The 21309-nt window shown below is 39.8% G+C and overlaps 1 protein-coding gene across 1 annotated transcript in view; it reads right to left on the reverse strand.

Moving 5' to 3' along the window:
* The window catches only part of LOC123587856 (sodium/glucose cotransporter 1-like), a 56504-nt gene that overhangs the window by 24690 nt on the left and 10505 nt on the right, over positions 1-21309 (reverse strand). The window contains exons 4-8 of the mRNA XM_045457899.1: positions 20846-20905; positions 12905-13009; positions 10959-11064; positions 9370-9450; positions 4629-4849 (exon numbers count right to left, since the gene is read on the reverse strand). Of these exons, the coding sequence (XP_045313855.1) occupies positions 4629-4849; positions 9370-9450; positions 10959-11064; positions 12905-13009; positions 20846-20905 (573 nt within the window). The remainder of the gene's footprint in view (positions 1-4628; positions 4850-9369; positions 9451-10958; positions 11065-12904; positions 13010-20845; positions 20906-21309) is intronic.

Raw genomic sequence — 21309 nt, forward strand, 5'->3', positions numbered from 1 at the left:
CTATTTTTTCCCCTTCAGCTATGCTTAATCTGCTAGTTTTTTAATGTTTATTTATTTAAGTAACCTCTACACCTAATGTGATCTACAACTCTGAGATCAAGAGTTGCATGCTCCTCCCACTGAGCCAGCCAGGTGCTCCTTTAATCTGCTATTTTAAAAGCTACTGAGTTTCACATTTCAGTAAGCCTATTTTTCATATCTAGAAGTTTGATTATTCAAATCTGACGGATCATTTTGGTAGAATGGTGTTAATGTTTTTAGTTCCATTTTTATTTCTTTAAACTGTTTTTTTTTTGTATTTGGTATCGTATACCTCAATGTTCTGAAGTTTGGGGGTCCTAATTCTGCTGTTTCTGGCTCAAGGTGGTTTGATTCTTCCGTGTCTTCTAATTTCAGCTTAGGGGCTCATGTTGGGCAAGCATTCATTTGTGGGAATCCTGCAAGACCTCGGCCGAGGGTGCACCTCTCCAGGGAAAATCTGCCATTACTCCTGCCGGGTCAATGTGTAACAAATTTTGGATGAGTTTATGTTCATTTCTTCCCATGGGGTTTCCCTGACAATTCAGGGAATTAAATTAAATTAAAAATTTAAATTAAACACCTAAATGTATAGGAAGGCTAGTCTTCCCTTGTGAGTTCTCAGGGGAGAATTTTTCTTCCTCCTGGGGCCCAGGTTGATTTTGTTTGTTTGTTTGTTTGTTTTCAGCTATTTCTCCTTGCTGGTGGGCAGATATTTTCCCAGTCCACCTTTTCACTGAGGTAACAGCCTTCACTCTTCACCACTCATGAACTCAAGGCCTTTCTCCTGTTCTCACCTGGCCAGTTAAACCTAAGCCTCGGAAATCCTGGCTTGGCAAATGCTCTCAGGGCACCATCGGTGTTAGTGTCAGCTTAACTCTCTCTCTCTTTTAAATGTTTATTTACTTATTTTTGAGAGATAGAAAGAGATAGAGAATATGAGCAAGGGAGGGGTAGAGAGGAGAGAGAGAATTCCAAGCAGGATCCACCCTGTCAGTGCAGAGCCCAACGTGGGGCTCAAACTCACCAACCGTGAGATCATGACCTGAAGTGAAACCAAGAGTCAGATGCTTAACCAACTGAGCCACCCAGGTGCCCCTCAGCGTAACTCTCTTGAGTTCACTACTCTCTTTGATTTTTTGGCCTCTGGAGATTTTCTTCCTTTCTTATGAGCTTTGCTATGACTACAAAAAGATGCTTGTTACATTTTACCCAATAGAACTAGAAAATTTTGTTATGGGAGGTAGTTCAGGAAATCTAGTTTACCCATTGTCAGAAGTGAAAGGCCAGGGGCAACTTTTAAATTTGCAGAAGAAACTGAAAAGAAAAATACAGAAAGATCAATAAACATGTGGTAAATAGATCGGCAAAAATACAAATAAAAAAAATCCTCAGAGCTATATTAGAGAGAATACCCATGTATTGTGCTCTGGATCTCATTTCTTGTCTTTCCACTCACTACATTTTAAAGACCCTTTAGTGTTGCTACATGTCATCTAGTCCATTGCTCTCATGACTGTATGGTATTCCACAGTCTTACTGCCCCCCTGCCATTTTATCTACCCACTTAGGAGTAACCAGCACAATCAACACTGTGATCAACGTTGCATATTATAGTCCCTCATGAACTTGCATGAGGATTTTTTAGGTAGCTTCTGAGGAACACCACTGCTAGCTCAGAGTACGATATACCTACTTTTATAAAATACTGCTGGATTACCCTCCAGAACAGATCACACCAGTCTATACTTCCACCAGAAGTGCACGAGTTTTTTTTTTTGTTTTTGTTTTTGTTTTGAGAGAGACAGAGATAGTTTAAGTGGGGGAAGGGCAGAGAGAGAGGGAGACAGAGAATCCCAAGCAGGCTCCACACAGTTAACACAGAGCCCAACTTGGGGCCTGAATTCATGAAACCACGAGATTATGACCTGAGCTGAGACCAAGAGCTGGGTGCTTAACTGGCTGAGCCACCCAGGAGAGCCTTGTGTGAGGGCTGACCTGGGCATTATCAATCTTCCTAATTTTGCCAGTCTCCTTGTGGTTTTAAGCTGTACTTATGTGATAACTCTGGGTTATATGCTTGTTAGCATTAATGCTTGTTTGAATTTCCTTTTTTATAAATGGCCTGTCATTATCTTTTGCCCACATTTCTTTTGGAGCTCCTTTTTCTTATGGATTTGCTATTGTTTCTTATTCATGATAAATCCAATAATCTTCTCTAATCTGTCATCTGTTGACTTTATCTATGATACTCTTTGTTAAAAAGTACTTATTATGTATGGGCCCCTGGGTGGCTCAGTCGGTTAAGTATCTACCTCTTGGTTTTGGCCCAGGTCATGATCTCAAAGTTCGTGGGCTTGAGCCCTGTGTTGGGCTCTATGCTGACCAGATTCTCTCTTTCTCCTTTGGGATTCTCCCTCCCTCCCTCTCTCTCTGCCCCTCCCCTGCTCATATGCTCACCAATACTCTTTCTTTCTTTCAAAAATAAACTTAAAGAAGTGAAAAATAAAAAGTACTTATATGTAATGTAATCAAACCAGTATGATTTGTACTCCCTGATATGTCTTAAAAATATTCTGTTACCCTTCCTTAGATGCATAGTTTCACTTCCCACATTTAAGTCTTTAACCACCTGAAGTCTACCTTTGTACTAAGTGCTGGCTGGGGGTGAAGTTTTGTTACTCCAGATAGTCCATTGGTTTTCTAACAACTAAGTTTTCTAACAAAGAGTATGTATCTCCCCCATTTCTTTTTCTTTCTTTCTTTCTTTCTTTCTTTCTTTCTTTCTTTCTTTCTTTCTTTCTTTCTTTCTTTCTTTCTATTCATTCATGTAGTTAGTTAGTTAGTTAGTTAGTTAGTTAGTTTTATTTTAAGTTAGGCTCCAAGCCCAACCTGGGGCTTGAATTCATGACCCTGAGATCAAGAGTCTGTATGCTCTACTGACTGAGCCAGCCAGGTGCCCCACACCCCTGTTGATTTCTGAAGCCTCCTTAGATACATATTAAATTCCTATAAGTACATAAATCTGCCTGACCTCTTTATTCTGTTCCATTAGTCTGTGTGTCTATTCTTGGATATTTCAAACTATTTTTATTATTGCTACCTTGTAGATGTTTAAATATCTGGTTTGGCAAGTTCTCTCCCTTTGTTGTTTCAAACTTGGGTTAGGGATTTATAGCATTTTCTTCTTCCACAAAATGTTTAAACCTTTTTTTTTATTGTTTGTTGTTTCAAACTTGGGTTAGGGATTTATAGCATTTTCTTCTTCCACAAAATGTTTAAACCTTTTTTTTTTTATTGTGATATAAATATGAAAGTATTTTTTTATTGTGATATAAATATGAAAGTACACAGTAGCACATTAACAGCATACAGTCTAACACCCATCCAAATTGAGATGGAACATTGCAGGTACCCCAGAAGCCTCCCTGTGGCTCTTTTTTTGTTTTTTGTTTTGTTTTGTTTTTTTTTTTTTGCAAAAATTAAGGTGAAATTCACATAATGTATAGTTAACCATTTTAAAGCGAACAATTCAGTAGCATTTAGTGCATTCCCAATCTTATGCAATTACCACCTCTCTCTACTTTCAAAGCTTTTTCATCACCCCAGAAGAACAAACACATCCATTAAACTGTCCCCCTCCATTCCTTCTCTCCCAGCCCCTGGCAAGCACTCATTGGATTTCCATCTCTATGGATTTGCCTACTCTCGACATTTCATATAAAAGGAATCATACATTAGGTGATCTTTGTGTCTGGCTTCTTCCACTTAGTATAATGTTTCCGAGATCCATCTAGGTTGTAGTATGTGTTCCTACTTCATTCCTTTATATGGCTGAATAGTATTCCAATGAATGGATACACATTCTGTTTTATTAATTCATTGGTGGGTGAACATTTAGATTGTTTCCACCTTGTGGTAATTGTGAATAATGCTGCTACATGGGACTTTTTTTCATCTCAACCCCTTCCCTTGCTCCAGATATGACTGCTTTCATGACTACTTTATTTCTTCCTTGCTTTTCTTTATATATATGCCAATTGCTATGTATTCCTAAATGACACAAGTTAGCACTGCCTGTGTTAAACTTTATAAAAATGTAATCATGCAGTGCCTAGCCTTCTGTGTCTAAAATCAAGCTGTGAAGATTCATCCATGTTATTGTGTATAGCTGTACTTTCTTTTCATTTCTCTATTGCCTTTGCACCATGTGAATATTTCACAGCTTATTTAATGAGCTACCATTGATAGTGAGCCATATAATTTTCAGAATAAATTTGAGTCCTTAAAAAAATCCAACTGAAATAGTGATTGGTTACATTTAATTTACAGACTCAGTTGGGGAAAACTGACATGTTTTTCATGTGATAATGATGGGAAGAAGGAAACAATGAAAATAGATGATGGGTTATAATGGGACTGTGAGTGAAATTCCTTTTAAACAGAATTTCTTATGAAGTTCTTTAGGCAATAAGTAAAGACTGGAAGGGAAACCTGATCACTGAGTGCAGTCAGGCCCGCTGTTGCCTATAGAGACTGGTAAAGCCTAGAATGCACTGAGATCGACCAGCCTCCAATGTAGTCACTTCACCTGCACCACGTCTAATTACCTGATCAGCGCACCAGTAGTATAAGGAGAGGGTGGAGACGCCAAAGACAATTCCAGGCCATGGGAGGTCTCCAGTGATGGGATCTCGGAAGATATGGAAAAAATCCAGGCGAGGAATAAAACACTCTGGCTTGGCAGTCCAATTTCCTTCATGGATTGGGTCTGGCTTACTATGTGGGTATTTATTCAGTAGCTCCTGGTATCCTCCCACTTCCTGAAAGGCTTAAAACACGATAAAATTTATCAGTATCTTACACCACACAATAGCATATGTTTGAAGACCCAAGATTACAAAGTGAGACCCAGTTTCATTGACTGTACCTAGTATAAAAAGCACAATGGACTGAAAAATAGTCAAAACTGTATGTGCCTAAAAAAAAGACATCATCTCTTCCAAAGAGAAATGGGAGTACAGTGGACATTGGTGGTTGTGTGCGCCCCCCCCCCCCCACCTCCAGGTTCTGGTAGCAGAACCCCTCTTTCCAGTTGCATTCCATCCTGTGTCACTTAGGTGGGCCTCATCAAACTGTCCACCATTCCAATATGGCATGTGCTCCAGGCCTGGCCAATGCTCTGTCCCATGGGCAACAGCTGATGTGTCAGGAATAGATATGAGACCCAAACTGGGCTAATCAGAATCTGTCCCAGGAGACTTCTGCTTAAGGAACCAAAAAAGCCTGCTTCCTTTCTTTGGGGTTCTGAGCTAGTCTGGCAGTTTGAAGCTCTCTTGTTTACCTGGTTCATTCAGAACCCTGGATCTAGGCATCACTGAAGGTACTGTGCCCCTGGAATTTTTACTTCCGTGAGCCAAGAAGGTATTTACTTGCTTATGCTAGTTTTGAACTAAAGTTCTATCACTAGCTTTCCAAAGAATCTTGGCTAGAATAGAAATTAATATTCACTTTCCTGCAATGCCAACAAAATGTTTATAAAATGTCATATTTGAAATTTTCCTCAGTCATAGCATTCATCTGTCAATATCCTAAGTGGTATACAATCTTAACATTAAAAAAAAAATGTTTTTAAAAGGCACAAAACACCCATAGTTCCACTTAACTAAAAAATTCCCTTTATTTTGGCATATTAAAACATGTTCCTTTGATACAGATTTGATTATTGAAATGTGTTCAGAATCATTTAGAGTTGAAAGTAGTCAATAAAAGAATACTGAGTGACTATAAAATGAATAAGACACCTCATGGCACTTCTATAAATTAATTCCATATGGATTAAAAGAAAGCAAAATACTAAACTACAAAGTTATTAGAAAAAAACAGAATATCTTCATGAACTACAGAACTAGAGAGTTGAGTTAGTCTACCTTCTTAGACAAGTCACAAAAAGGAAGAGGTAAGTTGGTAAATTTGACCTCAAAATTTAAAATTTATATGACTGAAATCAAGTTAAAAAGCTGTCAGGCCAAAAGAAGAAATTTGTGTCATGTATAAAGAACTCTTATACAACAATAGCCAAGGGAAACTACTCAGAAGAAATATAGTAGAGAATATGAGTGGGTAATTTACAAAAGAGGAACTCCAAATGGCCACTAAGTATATACAATGATGCTTAACTTCACCAGTCTCTAGAAACTTCCAGTTAAAACAAGAATGAGATACTTTTTTTTTCCTTCACCTATTTGGCAAATTTTTAAAAAGGCTTAAAACATCAATTCTTGGCTGTAAGGGTAGGGAACACATATTCTGACATATATTGCTGAGAATATAAGTTAATACAGCCACTTTGGAGGATAATTTAGAGTATGTCTCAACAAAGCTGGGTTTATTCCAGGAATTCAAGATTGAGTTAACACTGAAAAATAATTCAATATAATTCACCATGTTAACAGAATAAGGGAGAAAAATAATATAGTCATCTCAGTAAATGTGGAAGAAACACTTGCTACAATTCAAAACCTGTTCATGATAGGGGTACCTGGGTGGCTCAGTCGGTTAGGCATCCAACTCTTGATTTCAACTCAGGTCATGGTCTCACAGTTCATGAGTATGAGCCTCATGAGCTCTGTCGGCACAGAGCCTGCTTGCAATTCTCTCTCTCTCCCTCTCCCTCTGCCCTTCCCCCACTGGTGTGCTCTTGCTCTTGCTTTCCCTCCCTCTCTCTCAAAATAAATAACTTAAAAAAAAAACAAAACACGTTCATGATAATTCTAGCCAACTAGGACTAGAAGGGAACTTGTTAGCCTGGCAAAGAGTATTTACCAAAAATTGACAGCAAATGATTTATTTAATGGTGAAATATCCAAAGATTTCTCTCTAAATTGGCAAAGAGACAAGGATGTCTGTTGGCTCTACTTCTATTCAACACTGTACTAATGACCCTGGCCAGTGCAATAGGCAAGAAAAGGAAACAAAAGGTATAAAGTTTGGAAAGCAAGGGAAGAAAAGATAACTTCTTGACCTGGGCACTTGTTACCAGGCTGTGTTCACTTTGTGATGTCTCATCTAGCTACATACTTTGACTTGTGCACTTTTCAATAAAGTTCACTACAAATACAAAAACAAAAAGATTTAATAGATCTCCATTCACGGACATAGAAGTTTGCCCAAGATATAGAACCAGTGGTGGAATAACAGACTGCAAAATTTTGTTTTGATTCTGTTAAAATATGTCTCTCATAGATTAAAAAAAGATTGTATACATGAAGAATATATCTGGAAGGATATATACAAAACTAATAATACTAGTTGTCTCTGGAGAGTTGAATTGAGAAACTGAGAGCAATGAATATTTCACTGTGTACCTTTTTGTTTTGTTTACCTTGTGTGTGTACTACCTAAAAATTAAAAACAAAAAATTGCAACTGGATGTGTATGGGGTCTCATGGCGACTAGTTTGGACAATACTCATTTGGATGTATAAGATCTTGTATATTTTTAAAAGAAAACAATTATTCCATTAGTTTAAAATAGTTTACCTACCAACATGAATGCCCTAATTATAAAAAAATCCCATTACATTTCTCAGAAAAAGTCTTAGTCTGTTTGGGCAGTTATAAGAAAATACCATAGGTTGGGTGACTTACAAACTGCAAATATTTACTTCCCACGGCTCTGGAGGCTAGGAAGTCTGAGGTCAAGTGCTGGATGATTGGGTGTCTAGTGAGGATCCCCTTCCTGGCTCATACATGGCTATCTTCTCAATGTGTCCTCAAATGGTGGAAAAAGTGAGGGGGCTCTCTGGGGTCTCTTTTATAAGGATACTAATGCCATTCATGAGTGCTCTGCTCTTATGACCTAATCAGTTCCCAATGGCTTCGCCTTGGGGGTTAGGATTTCAACATATGAATTTTGGGAGGGAGACGAATATTCAGTCTATAAGAGTAAAGAATATATAATTACTTAGAGATATAATTGCTAACATTAAGTGGAATATTCCACCTGCTCCTAAAGTTTAGTCAGATGTCATTTTCAACTATTGGGGTAAGGGTGGCAGATTTAAAAAATGTTGATGTTTAACACTAGTACACAATTAAAAACAATGGCTTAGTGTGTTCTATAGTTTAGGGTTTTGTCATTCAAATTAGTCAGTGCTTCCCAATTCATTAAAAAAATTCCTTAGATTATGCCTGACGTGTATTTTGTGTTCCAGCAATATAGCTCTGAGTACACCTCATGGCACACTAATGCTTACTGAATGTTAAGAGTGAGGACTATGTGACTCTGTTTGATTCTATCATTTCTCATTCAATGGGGCTCAACAACATGCTTTACGGAACCACAGTCCTTCAACTGTATTCACGTACCATTTCAATAATTTTTCAATACCTGAGACAAGAGTTTTTCCTTCTAGATTTATGTAAGACCAATCTCTGACCCATGGAGCAGTGGGTAACACCAACCTCACTGAGGTCATTATCTTACCTAGTGGGAGAAAACTATCATTTTAAGGTTAAATGTATTTGCCATTACAGGTATTATAATATGTTAGTTCACATAGTGGAATTTGGTGTTTAGAGACTCAGCTCTGAGTTCTGCTCTTAGTGTGTCTCATGAGCAAGTTACTTAACTGAATAACTCAGTTTCCTCATCTGTAAAATGGGGATAACAATAGTAGTTATGCATCACAGTGATGTGAAGATTAATATGGATAAATGCCTATGTGGTACCTGATACTCGATTTCTGTTAGCTATTATTTTCATTCTTACCACTTAATAAGCACCTACCATGTGCCTCAGACTGCACACTGTGTGCAGGATACAATGGTTTTGGTTCTTAAGAAGTTCTGGAGCTGAGGGGTATGATTTATTTATGTGACACAATCAATGAACAATCAAGGTATGTATCACAAAAATATCAAGGTGTGTGTAGTAGTGATTTGAGTCCACAGAAGAAAAGACATGTAGATGGAATAATAACAGAATCACATTTTTGGAGGTGGGTCTTCTGTTGACCTTGATGGGTAGATTTAACTGCGTGGATGAAAAGGAGAGGGGATTATAACTACAGAGGAAGAGCATGGGCTGAGGCACAGAGGTGGGGATGAGTGTGGTGGGCCAGTCGATCACTGTCCCAAAGCACTACAGTTTGTCATTACCACTTCTATGTCTTCTGAAGTGAGCAAAGGTTTACTCCTCAACTTTTTGTGTGACCTGAGATAATGCTGTAAGGGATCTGAGGGCCTCAGTCTCCTCATCTGCAAAAGATGAAAGTGCTGAAATGGCCCCAGACAGCAATCAGACTGGAAGATTCCAGCCACGGTGCCCAGTCTTCCAAGATTGACTTACCAAAGCCCATTAACAAGATTGATCCCAGAACCATAACAGCAGCATGTAAGGTATCAGTATAGACTACAGCTGCAAAACCACCTGAATAGGTAGGAGAAAGAGAAACAAAAGCAACATTTGAGACTCTCTGTTGAAAGTCACTTCTGGGGGCACCTGGGTGGCTCGGTCGGTTAAGTGTCCGACTTCGGCTCAGGTCATGATCTCGCGGTCCGTGAGTTCGAGCCCTGCGTCGGGCTCTGTGCTGACAGCTCAGAGCCTGGAGCCTGTTTCAGATTCTGTGTCTCTCTCTCTCTGACCCTCCCCCGTTCATGCTCTGTCTCTCTCTGTCTCAAAAATAAATAAACGTTAAAAAAAAAAATTAAAAAAAAAAAAAAAAAAAAAAGAAAGTCACTTCTGTATCCGTATTCTACATGCTTGTCTCCTTCCAGATCTCTCCATTCACACCTTTGTACCTTTAAGTCAGTAGGTCTTACAATAACATGCTTAGTCTTGGTACATCCTGTGTTCTCTCTTTAACATCCCTCATGATCTTTTGTTGGATTCTTATCTTGCCCTTCTATGTCCCAATTTCCCTTTACTTCCCATTTTTTGGATGAATGAAAAGCTGGTAGTTTTCCTAAGCAAAAAAGTACATCTTTAATCACAAAATCTCAGTTTGGAAGCAACAGTTAGCAGCATCTCTGGTCTCAACATGCTAGATGCCAGCAGCACTACCCCCCCTCCCTGGTTGGGACAACCCAAAATGTATCCAGACATTACCAAATGTCACCTAGGAAGAAACCCCCAACTCCCACTCCCTTGTGCATTGAGAGCCATTAATTGAGTGCATTCCATTCCCTACCCTGATCCTCCTCACTCAGACAGTGGTAAACTGCCAGGGATACTCACCAGCATCCAAGATTTGCACTGTGGCTGGAAAAAACAAGTGATGAGGGCCCCCACTCTCAAAACTTAGGCAGAGACTCTGGGACAGAATTGTCTACATAAAAGATGCTATCTGATGGCCTGACCAGGTTACCAGGTGACCAGGATGACTGAAGCTGCTGCCTCCCCCTAATTCCTTTTCTGTTTCTACTCTTTTGCTTAGCAGCCTGCAGTGTCACATGGTGGCCCGCTCCAAACATGATCACTGCCATCCTTGCCAATGCCCTTAGAAAGCCCCCACTGGCCTGATCTGATTTCTAGAGGTAGTATGTCACTTAGGCACCCTGCCTCTATTATTTTCACTGTTCCACCCCCTCAGGCCTAGCAGTATGATCTACAGACTTAGGGAAAATGCAAAAGCTGAGACCCTCTGCCTCCTTGTCTACTAGCACTCCACTATAAGTAGTAGAGCTTTGGGGCGCCCGTGGTGGCTCAGTTAAGTGTCTGACTTTGGGTCAAGTCATGATCTCATAGCTCGTGGGTTCAAGCCCCGCGTCAGGCTCTGGGCTGACCGCTCAGAGCCTGGAGTCTGCTTCGAATTCTGTGTCTCCCTCTCTCTCTGCAATTCCCCCACTCACACTCTCTCTCTCTCAAAAATGAACATTAAAAAAAAAAGTAGAGCTTTTGTGTCAGTATAAATACCTGTGTGGTTACAGTAACCTCACCTGTGATGGTATAAATGCCCATAATTGTCAGCAAGATTATGGTGGCCAGGTAGACGTCTAACCCCAAAACCAGTCTCATGAACATGGCACCAGTACAGATCTCCACCTGAAATGAGTACAAAGGAAACAGGCTGCATTTCATTTCCAGCTCAATCAACAGCAGTATCATAAAGACCCTAGAAGCCATCTGCAGGAAGTGGTCTATGGTTAGCACATTCACTCCGTCACTAATGGACATGGGGTGAGGGCTACCCAAGTTCTGTTGGGAAAAAAGGCTTATGCCCCATGAGTTCAACCAAGGTCAGCACTTTTAGGGCTTGGGTCAATCCAATGAATTCAGTTCATACAAAACTTGGCCTATTCCTCTCTAGACCCTTAGAACAGGGAACATGCTCAGAGAGTGAGCTGTTCTTATAGTTCTGCCACTGGAAGAGGCAAAGGGGACAGCTCAACAGGGGCTGGTAAGTTTTTTCTCTAAAAGACCAGATAATAAATACTGTAGGCTTTGCAGGCCACATACTGCCACTGCTTTCCACAACCATTTAAAACTATAAAAAGCCATTCTCAGCTCAAGGACTGTACAAAGCAGAACATTAGGTTGATTGGCCTGCAGGCTGGATTTGTTGATCCCTGGTTTGGCTGGCACTGATTTTAAAGCATCTGCATATCATTTAACTGGCTAATTTCTTGCCTAGTTATTCTGGTCTCCAAAGTAGGGATGCAATGGGCAGAGATCCTCCCATTATTCATCTATCCATTTATTCACCAAATGTTTACTGTGCACCAGCATAGCAGATACTCGACAGGGTTCAGAAGACACAGGGCTACTAAAACTCAGTTGCTGCCCCCAAGAAGCTTGTATTTAGTGACAGAAACTAAATAGGCAATTTCTATGTAGTGTGATAGGTGATACGTTGTATGTCTGTATGCATGCGTGCATGTATTTACTTATTTATAGTTTTTATTATAGAGACAGTATGAGTAGGGGAATGGGGCAGAGGAAGAGAGAGAAAGGATCTTAAGCAGGCTCCACCCTCAGTATACAGCTTGATCACATGACCCTGGGATCATGACCTGAGCCAAAATTAAGAGTTGGACACTCAACCAACTGAGCCACCCAGACGCCCCTCATTCAGTCAGTTAAACACACACACACACACACATTTATCAAGTGCCTTAGGTGCCAATAATTTTCTCAGCACAGTGGGTAATGCAGTGAACAAGCCAGGCAAGGCTCTCGGCCTCAACAAGCTTGCACTGAAGTGGAGAAGGCAGATAATCAGAAAGGTAACAGATAAATTATTCTCACATGGTAACAAGTATTACAAAAAAACCCACCAAAACATAACAATGAAATAGAGATTGACTAGGTACACCCATGGAAGGCCTCTTCAAGGAGGTGATATTTGAAATTTTTTTTGAGGGGGGGTACATTCTAGACACAGTGTGAAACAAATGTCAGGGGCTTTCAGTGGGAATAAGATTGGCAGGTCTGAGAAACATAAGGCAGGCAGTGGGGCCAGAGCCTGGTGAGAACAGGGGAGGAGACCAGGAGACAAGGCTGGAGAGGCAGAGACTAGAACAGAACATCCTCACAGATCATAACAAGGGGCTTAGGTTTTCTTGAAAGGGTGGTGGAAATTCCTGGATTGTTTTAAGCAGAGGAGTGACATCACTTAATGACATGACATAGATTAAGGCCAAGGTTCTCTAGAAACGCAGAGGGACCTGTAACTGAGGCTTGGGAGACAAATAAGATGCCCCTGCCTTTATTTTTTGCAAAGTATTATTAAGCTATTTTTTTTCTCTGCTCTAGTTTAGACAGAAGAAAACATAAGTAACTTATGGGGCCACAGAGTGAACTGCTGACACCAATCTAGCACCATCCTACCTACTGAATTTTGTTGTTTTGTTTTGTTTCTTGGGCTGGCTTTTATACAACTCACCGAGATCTTATTGAAGATATAGAGGAATAAGTACAGAATAGCAAGGAGGAACTGGATCCGGAAGCCACCAAACCTCTTCCTCAAATATTCTGGCATTGTCATCACCTGTACAAGCAATAAGAGAAGTCACCACCAGACAGAGTGCCAGAAGAGGCAGACCCACAGGGATGCGCCTTGATCACAATGTGCTGGTCATCATAGAGACACAGCTGATGGTGGCGGGGGGGGGGGGGCAGAGAGACAGAATCCCAAGAAGGTTCCATGCTCAGTGTGGAGCCTGACACGACGCTCGATCCCACCACCATAAGATCATGACCTGAGCTGAAATCAAGAGTTGGATGATTAACCGACTGCTCCACCCAGGCGCCTCACAAAATATTAATCATTCATAATGCCCTCCAAAACCCCCTAGGGTTTGCAGTTAAGGCCTTCAACCCACCCTTGGTCCTAGCTGTCCCCACGGATTTGCTTTTCTAGAATTTTAAATAAATAGAATCATATACTATGTACTTTTTAATGTCCTGCTTCTTTCACTGGCCTGATGTTCTCGGTTGAGATTCAACCACATTGTTGCATGATCCCTCTTTCATGCTGAGTAGTATACCACATCACATGTTGTTTTTCTACTCTCTTACTGTAATTTAGATTATTTCTAGATTTGGCTATTAGGAACACAATTGCTATGAAGCTTCATGTACAAATTTGTGTGTATACAAATGTTTTCATCTCTCTGGGGTTGGTAAAGATCTATGTCCAGGGAAATACTACTGACTGGGTGGTCAGGTTTAATTTGTGAACAAACTGCCAAAGTGTCACGGCCATGTGATTCTGTATTCCCTCAAGAAATGTATGAATCCCATTTGCCCCACACCCTCTCCAGCTCTTCTCCTCTTAGTCATTCTGGAACAGTGGTATCTTAAGTAGCATTTTCCTACTATAAAAAAAAATACATCTTTCAAAGAGTTAAAGGTTATGGGGCACCTGGGTGGCTCAGTTAGTTAAGCATCCAACTCTTTTTTTTTTTTTAATGTTTATTTCTGAGACAGAGCATGAGTGGGGGAGGGGCTGAGAGAGAGGCAGACACAGAATCCAAAGCAGGCTCCAGGCTCCAAGCTGTCAGCACAGAGCCTGACGTTGGGCTCGAACCCACAAACCGTGAGATCATGACCTGAGCCGAAGTTGGTCGCTCAACCGACTGAGCCACCCAGGCGCCCCAACATCCAACTCCTGATCTCAGCTCAGGTCATGATCTTGCAGTTTGTGAGACTGAGCCCCATGTCGGGCTGCAAGTTGACAGCGCATAAACTGCTTGGGACTCTCTCTCTCCCTCTGCCTCTTCCCTGCTCAGGTGCACTCTCTCCCTCTCTCAAAATAAATAAATAAACTTAAAAAAAATAAAATTTTAGGGGTGCCTGGGTGGCTCAGTTGGTTAAGTGTCCAGCTCTTGACTTTGGCTCATGTTATGATCTCATGGTTTGTGAGTTTGAGTCCCACATCGGGCTCTGTTCTGGAAACAGAGCCTGCTTGGGATTCTCTCTTCCCCTCCCCCCCGACTTGTGCTCTGTTTCTCTCTCTCTCAAAATAAAATTTTTTTTTTAAATTTTTCTTTTTTCAACGTTTATTTATTTTTGGGACAGAGAGAGACAGAGCATGAACGGGGGAGGGGCAGAGAGAGAGGGAGACACAGAATCAGAAACAGGCTCCAGGCTCTGAGCCATCAGCCCAGAGCCTGACGCGGGGCTCGAACTCACGGACCGCGAGATCGTGACCTGGCTGAAGTCGGACGCTTAACCGACTGCGCCACCCAGGCGCCCCTCAAAATAAAAAATTTTTAAATGTTTATTTATTTTGAGACAGAGAGAGAGAGAGAGAGAGAGACTGAGTGCGAGGGGGGAGGGGCAGAGAGAGGGAGACACAGAATCTGAACCAGGCTCCAGGCTCTGATCTGTCAGCACAGACAGAGCCCGATGTGGGGCTCGAACTCATGAACTGCAAGATCATGACCTGAGCTGAAGTATGACACTTAACCAACTGAGCCACCCAGGTGCCCCTAAAAATAAATAAATAAACTTAAAAACAAAAATTTTATTTTGAAGTCCCATATATCAATTTCCTCCTTTATGGTTTTAGGTTTTTTGTGTTCTGGTTGAGAAATCTTTCCCTACTTAATCACTTTATTCTTCTTTATTTTGTTTTGCAATAAGGTTTTTTTAAATTAGCTTTAGGTGTACAAATAATTATTTGATATTTGTATATATTTCATCTACATTTTTGAAGAGTACTTTTGCTGGATATGGAATTCATGGTTGACATATTTTTATTCCTTTCAGTATTTACATATGTCATCCTAATGTTTTCTGGCTTCCATTGTATCTGATCAGAAGTCATCCATTACCTGTATCATTTCCTCCCTGCATATAATGTATTTTCTTTTAGTTCTCTCAAAATGTCCTCTTTATCTTTACTTTTAGCAGTTTGACTATGATGTTAACCTAGGTGTAGCTTTGTGTTCATTGGTGTTTGTTAAGCTTTTTGCATGGAAAATTAACATTTTTCACCACACTTGGGATACTTTCTTACTATTTCTTCAAAAAAATTTTTTCTGCCTCTTTCTTGCTCTCCTTTCTGGGATACCAATTACATGTACGTTGGACTACTTGATATTGTATCACAGGTCTCTGAGGCTTTGCTCCTTTTTCTTCAAATTTTTTTCCCTTCTGTTCTTTCTCTTGGGTAATTCTTATTGAATTCACTGATTCTCTCTTTTGTCATTTTGTTTGTGCTGTTGAGTTCCTCCTATGTATTTTTCATTTCAGCTAGTGTGCTTTTTAACTTTAGAATTTCCATTTGGTTCTCTTCTATAGTTTTAGTTTCTCTGTTGAGAGGTTCTATTTGTTCATTCATTAGTATCACATTTTCCTTTATTTCTTTGAACATATTTATAACAGTAGGTTCAAAGCCTTTTTTTGTTAAATCAACATCCGGGCCTGCTCATTTATTTACTGCTTTTTCTTCTGGAGTGTGGGTCACATTTATATTGCCATTTCTTTGTGTGTCTAATAATTCCTGGTTGCAGACTGGCCATCATAGATCATATGATGTAGCATTCCACAATCTGCTTTGTTCTTCTGAAGATTGCTGTTTCTTGTTGTTGTTGTTGTTGTTGTTGTTGTTGTTGTTGTTGTTTTGTAGAAAATTAACTTACCTGGACTCAAACTGCAACATCTTTCATGTCATCCCACCTCCCACTCCTACACTGAAGTTTATAGCTGCTGATGTCTATAATTGTTTTTTCAGCTTCTAGCTGCTGCTAATTTAGCCTAGTCCTATAGAGGTTTTCTTTGCACTTGAGTAGTCTCATAGTCAGTCAAGGTTTCATGCAGAATTTATGCCAAGTTTATAAACTTTGATTTATACTCAAAGTTAATTCCCTCTTTGTCTCCCTTGTTTTTGGTGCTCCCACAAAAGTTTCCTGTTGCTTTGTTAGCCCCCTGTTCTCTCCTCTGTTATGGGTAAGACTTGTTCTCCACTGCCTACATTGTGTGGGTTAGGGAATGTACTCAGTCCTAGGCACTGTAAAGTCACAGATCTCACACGTATATCTCTGTCTCTGTAAGATAGAGCTTCCTTTGGTTTCTGTCTTTTTTTTTTTTTTTTTGGCTCCCTGGGTTCTCATGCATGCATCTGTACTTTGGTGGTCAGCCAGGGATCTGAGCTTTTTCTATCTTACTTTAAAATCCCCCTCTACCTCAAGGACATAAAGATATTCTATACTTCCTTATAAAAATTCAAAATCTTTTGCCTTTCCTATTTAAGTCTTTAATCAATCTAAAATTATTTTTGTGTATAATAGGGATCCAATTTAATTTTTTTCATATGATAATCAATTGACCCTCCTTTACTCAGTGATCTGCAGTGCCATTGATGTCATAAACCAAGTCCATGTATATGAGTGTTCCTTAGTTATTTCTCTTTTCCACTTGTCAGTGTTTTAACTCTTGTGTCAATACCATACTGTCTTAATTACTATAGCTTTATAGTAAGTCTTGATATTTGAGGGCAAATCTTTATTATTTTTCGTTGATAGGAGTATCTTTGCTACTTTTATGCTTTTTTACATACATTTTCTTTTTTCCAGCTTTATGGATATATAATAACATACAACATTGTGTAAGTTTAAGGTGTACAACACAATTTGATATACATATACTTGCAAAATGATTATCACAGTAAGTGATATCTATATACTATACTTGCAAAGTGATTATCACAGTAAATATCTCCACCACCTCATATAATTACCTTTTTTTTTAATGGTGAGAACTTTTAAGATTTACTCTCTTACAACTTCTAAGTATATAACACAGTATTGTTAATGATAGTTACCATACTACTTAAAAAAAATCCTTGTAGCCATTCTGTGCCTTTTGATTGGAGAATTTAATTCCTTTATATTTAAAGTAATTATTGAAAGATAAGGACTTAAATGCTATCTTACTCATTGTTTTCTGGCAGTTTTGTAGTTCCCTTGTTATTTTCTTCCTCATGCTGTCTTCCTTTGCAAATTGATGATTTTCCATGAAAGTATGCTTTCATTTCCTCCTATTTATCTTTTGTGTATCTACTGTAACTTTTTGCTTTTTTGTTACCATGGGGTTTACATAAAATGTCTCATAGATGTAATAGTCTATTTCAAGGTGATAAATTTGATCACATACAAAAACTGTACCTTTTACTCCCCATCTCAACATTTTATGTTTTGATGTTATAATTTCTTTTTATATTATGTATCCATTAACAAATAATTATAGCTATATTTTAATATTTTTATTTTTTATTATTTTTAAATGTTTATTTATTTTGAGAGAGATACAGAGAGCGTGAGCAGAGGAGGGACAGAGAGAGAGACACAGAATCCAAAGCATGTTCCAGGCTCTGAGCTGTCAGCACAGAGCCTGACCTGGGGCTCCAACCCACAAACTGCAAGGTCGTGCCCTGAGCCAAAGTTGGACACTTAATGTTCTGAGCCACCCAGGCACACCTAGTTATTTTTATTTTTTAATATTTATTTAGTTGAGAGAGAGAGCAAGCAAGTGGGGGAAAGGCAGAGGGAGAGGCAATCTTAAACAGGCTCTATGCCCAGCAAAGAGCCTGATGTGGGTCTCAGTCTCACGACTGTGAGATCATGACCTGAGCCAAAATCAAGAGTCAGATGCTTAACCAACTGAGCTATCCAGGTGCCCCTCTCCTTCATTTCTAAAGGATAACTTTACCAGGTAAAGTATACTTGGTTGGCAGGGTTTTTTTTCCATCACTTTAAATATATCATCCCACTCTTTCTTGGCCTGCAAGGCTTCTGCTAAGAAATCTGCAGGTATCATTATGGAGGTTCCCATGTATGTGAAGACTTTTCTCTTGTTTAAAAAATTTTCCCTTTGATTTTAGACACTTTCATTATAAGAAAAAGAATATAGTTTTAGGTTGAAATTTGGTGGGGGGACCCATAGGCTTTATGATCTTGGATATCCAAATCTCTTCCCAGATTTGGGAAGTTCTCAGCCATTATTTCTTAAAATAAGCTTTCTGTCCCTTTCTCCCTCTCTTGTCCCTCTGGGAGCCCCTGATGTGTATATTGTTTTTCTTAATGGTATCCCATAGTCTCATAGACTTTCTTAACTTTTTCATTGTTCCCCTTGAGTGAATTATTTCAAATGACCCGTCTTCTACTTCACAGATTCTTCTGCTGGATCCAGCCTGCTATTTATGTGATCTATTGCACTTTTCATTTCATTCATTGTATTCTCCAGCCCCAGAATTTGTTTGATTATTTTCATGATCTCTCTCTGCTAAACTTCTCATTTCCTCCATGTATTGTTTTCCTTATTTTATTGAATTGTCTTTCTGTATTTTCTTGTACCTCACCAAGCTTCTTTCAAACAACGATTTTGCATTCTTTATCAAACAAATCTCAGATCTCCATTTCTTTGGCATTGGTTACTAGAAAACTGTACTCCTCTGGTGGTGCCATGTTTCATTGATTTTTCATGTTCCTCAAAAAAAAATTTTTTTAGGTAGGTTCCATGCCCACTGTGGAGCCCAATGTGGGGCTTGAACTCATGGCCCTGAGATCAAGACCTGAGCTGAGATCAAGACTTGTACACTTAACTGACTAAACCACCCAGATGGCCCCATGTTTCTCAAATTTTGTATTACTGTCTTTGAGGAAGCAGTCACCTCCACATCTTTACTGACTGGCTTTAGGAGAGAAATACCTTCTCTAAGCTCTGCTAGAAATTCCAAGGCTTTCTCAGACTTTTTCTATGGATATACCTGCTCCACATTTCTTGTTCCTTTTTTGGGGGAATCCTTTTTAAGATTATATGTCTTCTCTTGATCCTGCAAAGCCAGGCCAAGTTCTGATAGCCTCCCTTTGCTTGCTTTCCCTAGGGCAATGCTGAATGCTCAAGTTAGTGTGCTTTCCTCAATCCCACAGAGTCAGTATGGCTTTCTGTGAATGCTCACTAACTTTCTACAAAAAACACTTGCTCTTGCCACCATCAGGGATGCAGAAAGAGAGCTGGCCAGAGGGTGGAGGTGCATGTGGGTGAGGTGTGTGGCATGCTGGGGTGCCCTTGGGCCAATTGAGGGGATCTATAGGTGAGGAGACCCCAGCGGCTCACTGGCAGGCTTCCTGATAAGTCTGCAAAGTAATTAGTAGGATTCATGTTCCTCTGATCATGGCTGAGAGCCATGGCTGCTGTTCTCTCAGCCACTCCTCAGCCTCCTAGATGTGCGGCACACCTCCATATTCTGGATGGGATGAGAAACAAGTGGGTCCTCTTGGCAGACTTCTGCACAACTGGATTGCTGAGCACTTACTCCCATACTCTCAGTTTCCCCTGTGGGAGAAATTTCAGGCTGAGAAGGTCTCTCTTGGCACTTAGCTGTGCCACCTTGGGGAAGGGGTGGGACATAGGTACACTGAAACTCTTCCTCTCACTCTCTTCATTACATCCAGTCTTCGATTTTCTTTTTTCCAACAGTGTGCTAGAACTTCTCTAGTGGAATTCTGGTCTTCCACAAAGGCCCTCTTATCTGTGGGTGATTACTAAATTGGTGTTCTTTGAGGGAAGATGGCAGAAAGCTCTTATTCCACCATGTTGATGATGTTATTCCACATATCTTCACAGATGTGCAGGCCAGATGGTCTCTGTTCTCTCTCAACTGGTCACTGACATGTATTTATCCCCTTATCTCCTACATACATTTTATTATAAATTTTTTTAAGTTTATTTATTTATTTTTGAGAGAGAGAGAGAGAGAGAGAGAAAGCATGAGCACGAAGAGAGGAGATGCAGAGAGAGAAGGAGAGAGGAAGAGAGAGGGAATTCCAAACAAGCTCTGCAATATCAGCATGGAGTCTGACATGGGGCTCAAATTCATGAACCATGAGATCATGACCTGAGCTGAAATCAAGAGTCGGACACTTAACCGACTAAACCACCCAGCTGTCCCCTACATACATTTTAGAATCAGCATGTCAAGTTTCTAAAAAAATTCTGTTTGGAATCTCATTCCCAGCACAGACTAATTTGGAGAGAACTAACATTTTTAGGATATTGTCTTCTAGTAATTAACATAGTTGTTCGTTTCATTTATTTAGGTCTTATTTTTAGATAAAGTTTTCAAACGTTTTCTGTAAAAGCCCTAAAAAGTGAACCCTTGAATAAGGTCCAGAGGGAAACAGCAGGCAATTACCAGCATCTGTGTACCCAAGGCCGAGTGATGTTATTTCAGGCATTTCTCAGGGTTTAGGGAAGTCAGTAAAACGATCAAAAGACTGAGAAGTTTAACTTGCCTCCAGGATATGTTTATGTACACATGAAATATTTGTAAGAAAAAATACTATAGAGAACAGAGTAACTGATAATGGCTACTCACCCCAGCCTTAATGTAAATAGGAGAAAATATCCAACCAAGAACACACAGCAGAAACGGAGCCTGAAAGCAAGAAAGAGAATTACATTAGGGTTCCATCTAGGGCAAGCTCTTAAATGAGATGCAAGCTCAGTGACTTCTGTTTTGAGTCTAACAAATGTATCAGTACTGGGGAACCTTATAAACAACAGCCCAAGCACGCACCTTCTAGTACAGTAAACTACTTACAGGCACTTGATCTTTGCCTATGAAAGAGTGCCTTCTTAATTTGTTGGGGGGGGGGGGAGGGGGAGGGGGAAGTTTAACTGAGCCAGTTTTCAAGGTATTTATTTTTAATATTGTTTGTCTACTTCCAGAGAGGAACAAAGGTGGCTTATATATAGAAGATAGTTAAAAAAAAAAAAAAAAAAAAAAAAAAAGAAGTATCAGAAACCATTCAGAGAAATGAGGGAGAAACTCTACCAAAA

This window comes from Leopardus geoffroyi, chromosome D3, assembly GCF_018350155.1.
Source record: "Leopardus geoffroyi isolate Oge1 chromosome D3, O.geoffroyi_Oge1_pat1.0, whole genome shotgun sequence".
Lineage (NCBI taxonomy): Eukaryota > Metazoa > Chordata > Mammalia > Carnivora > Felidae > Leopardus > Leopardus geoffroyi.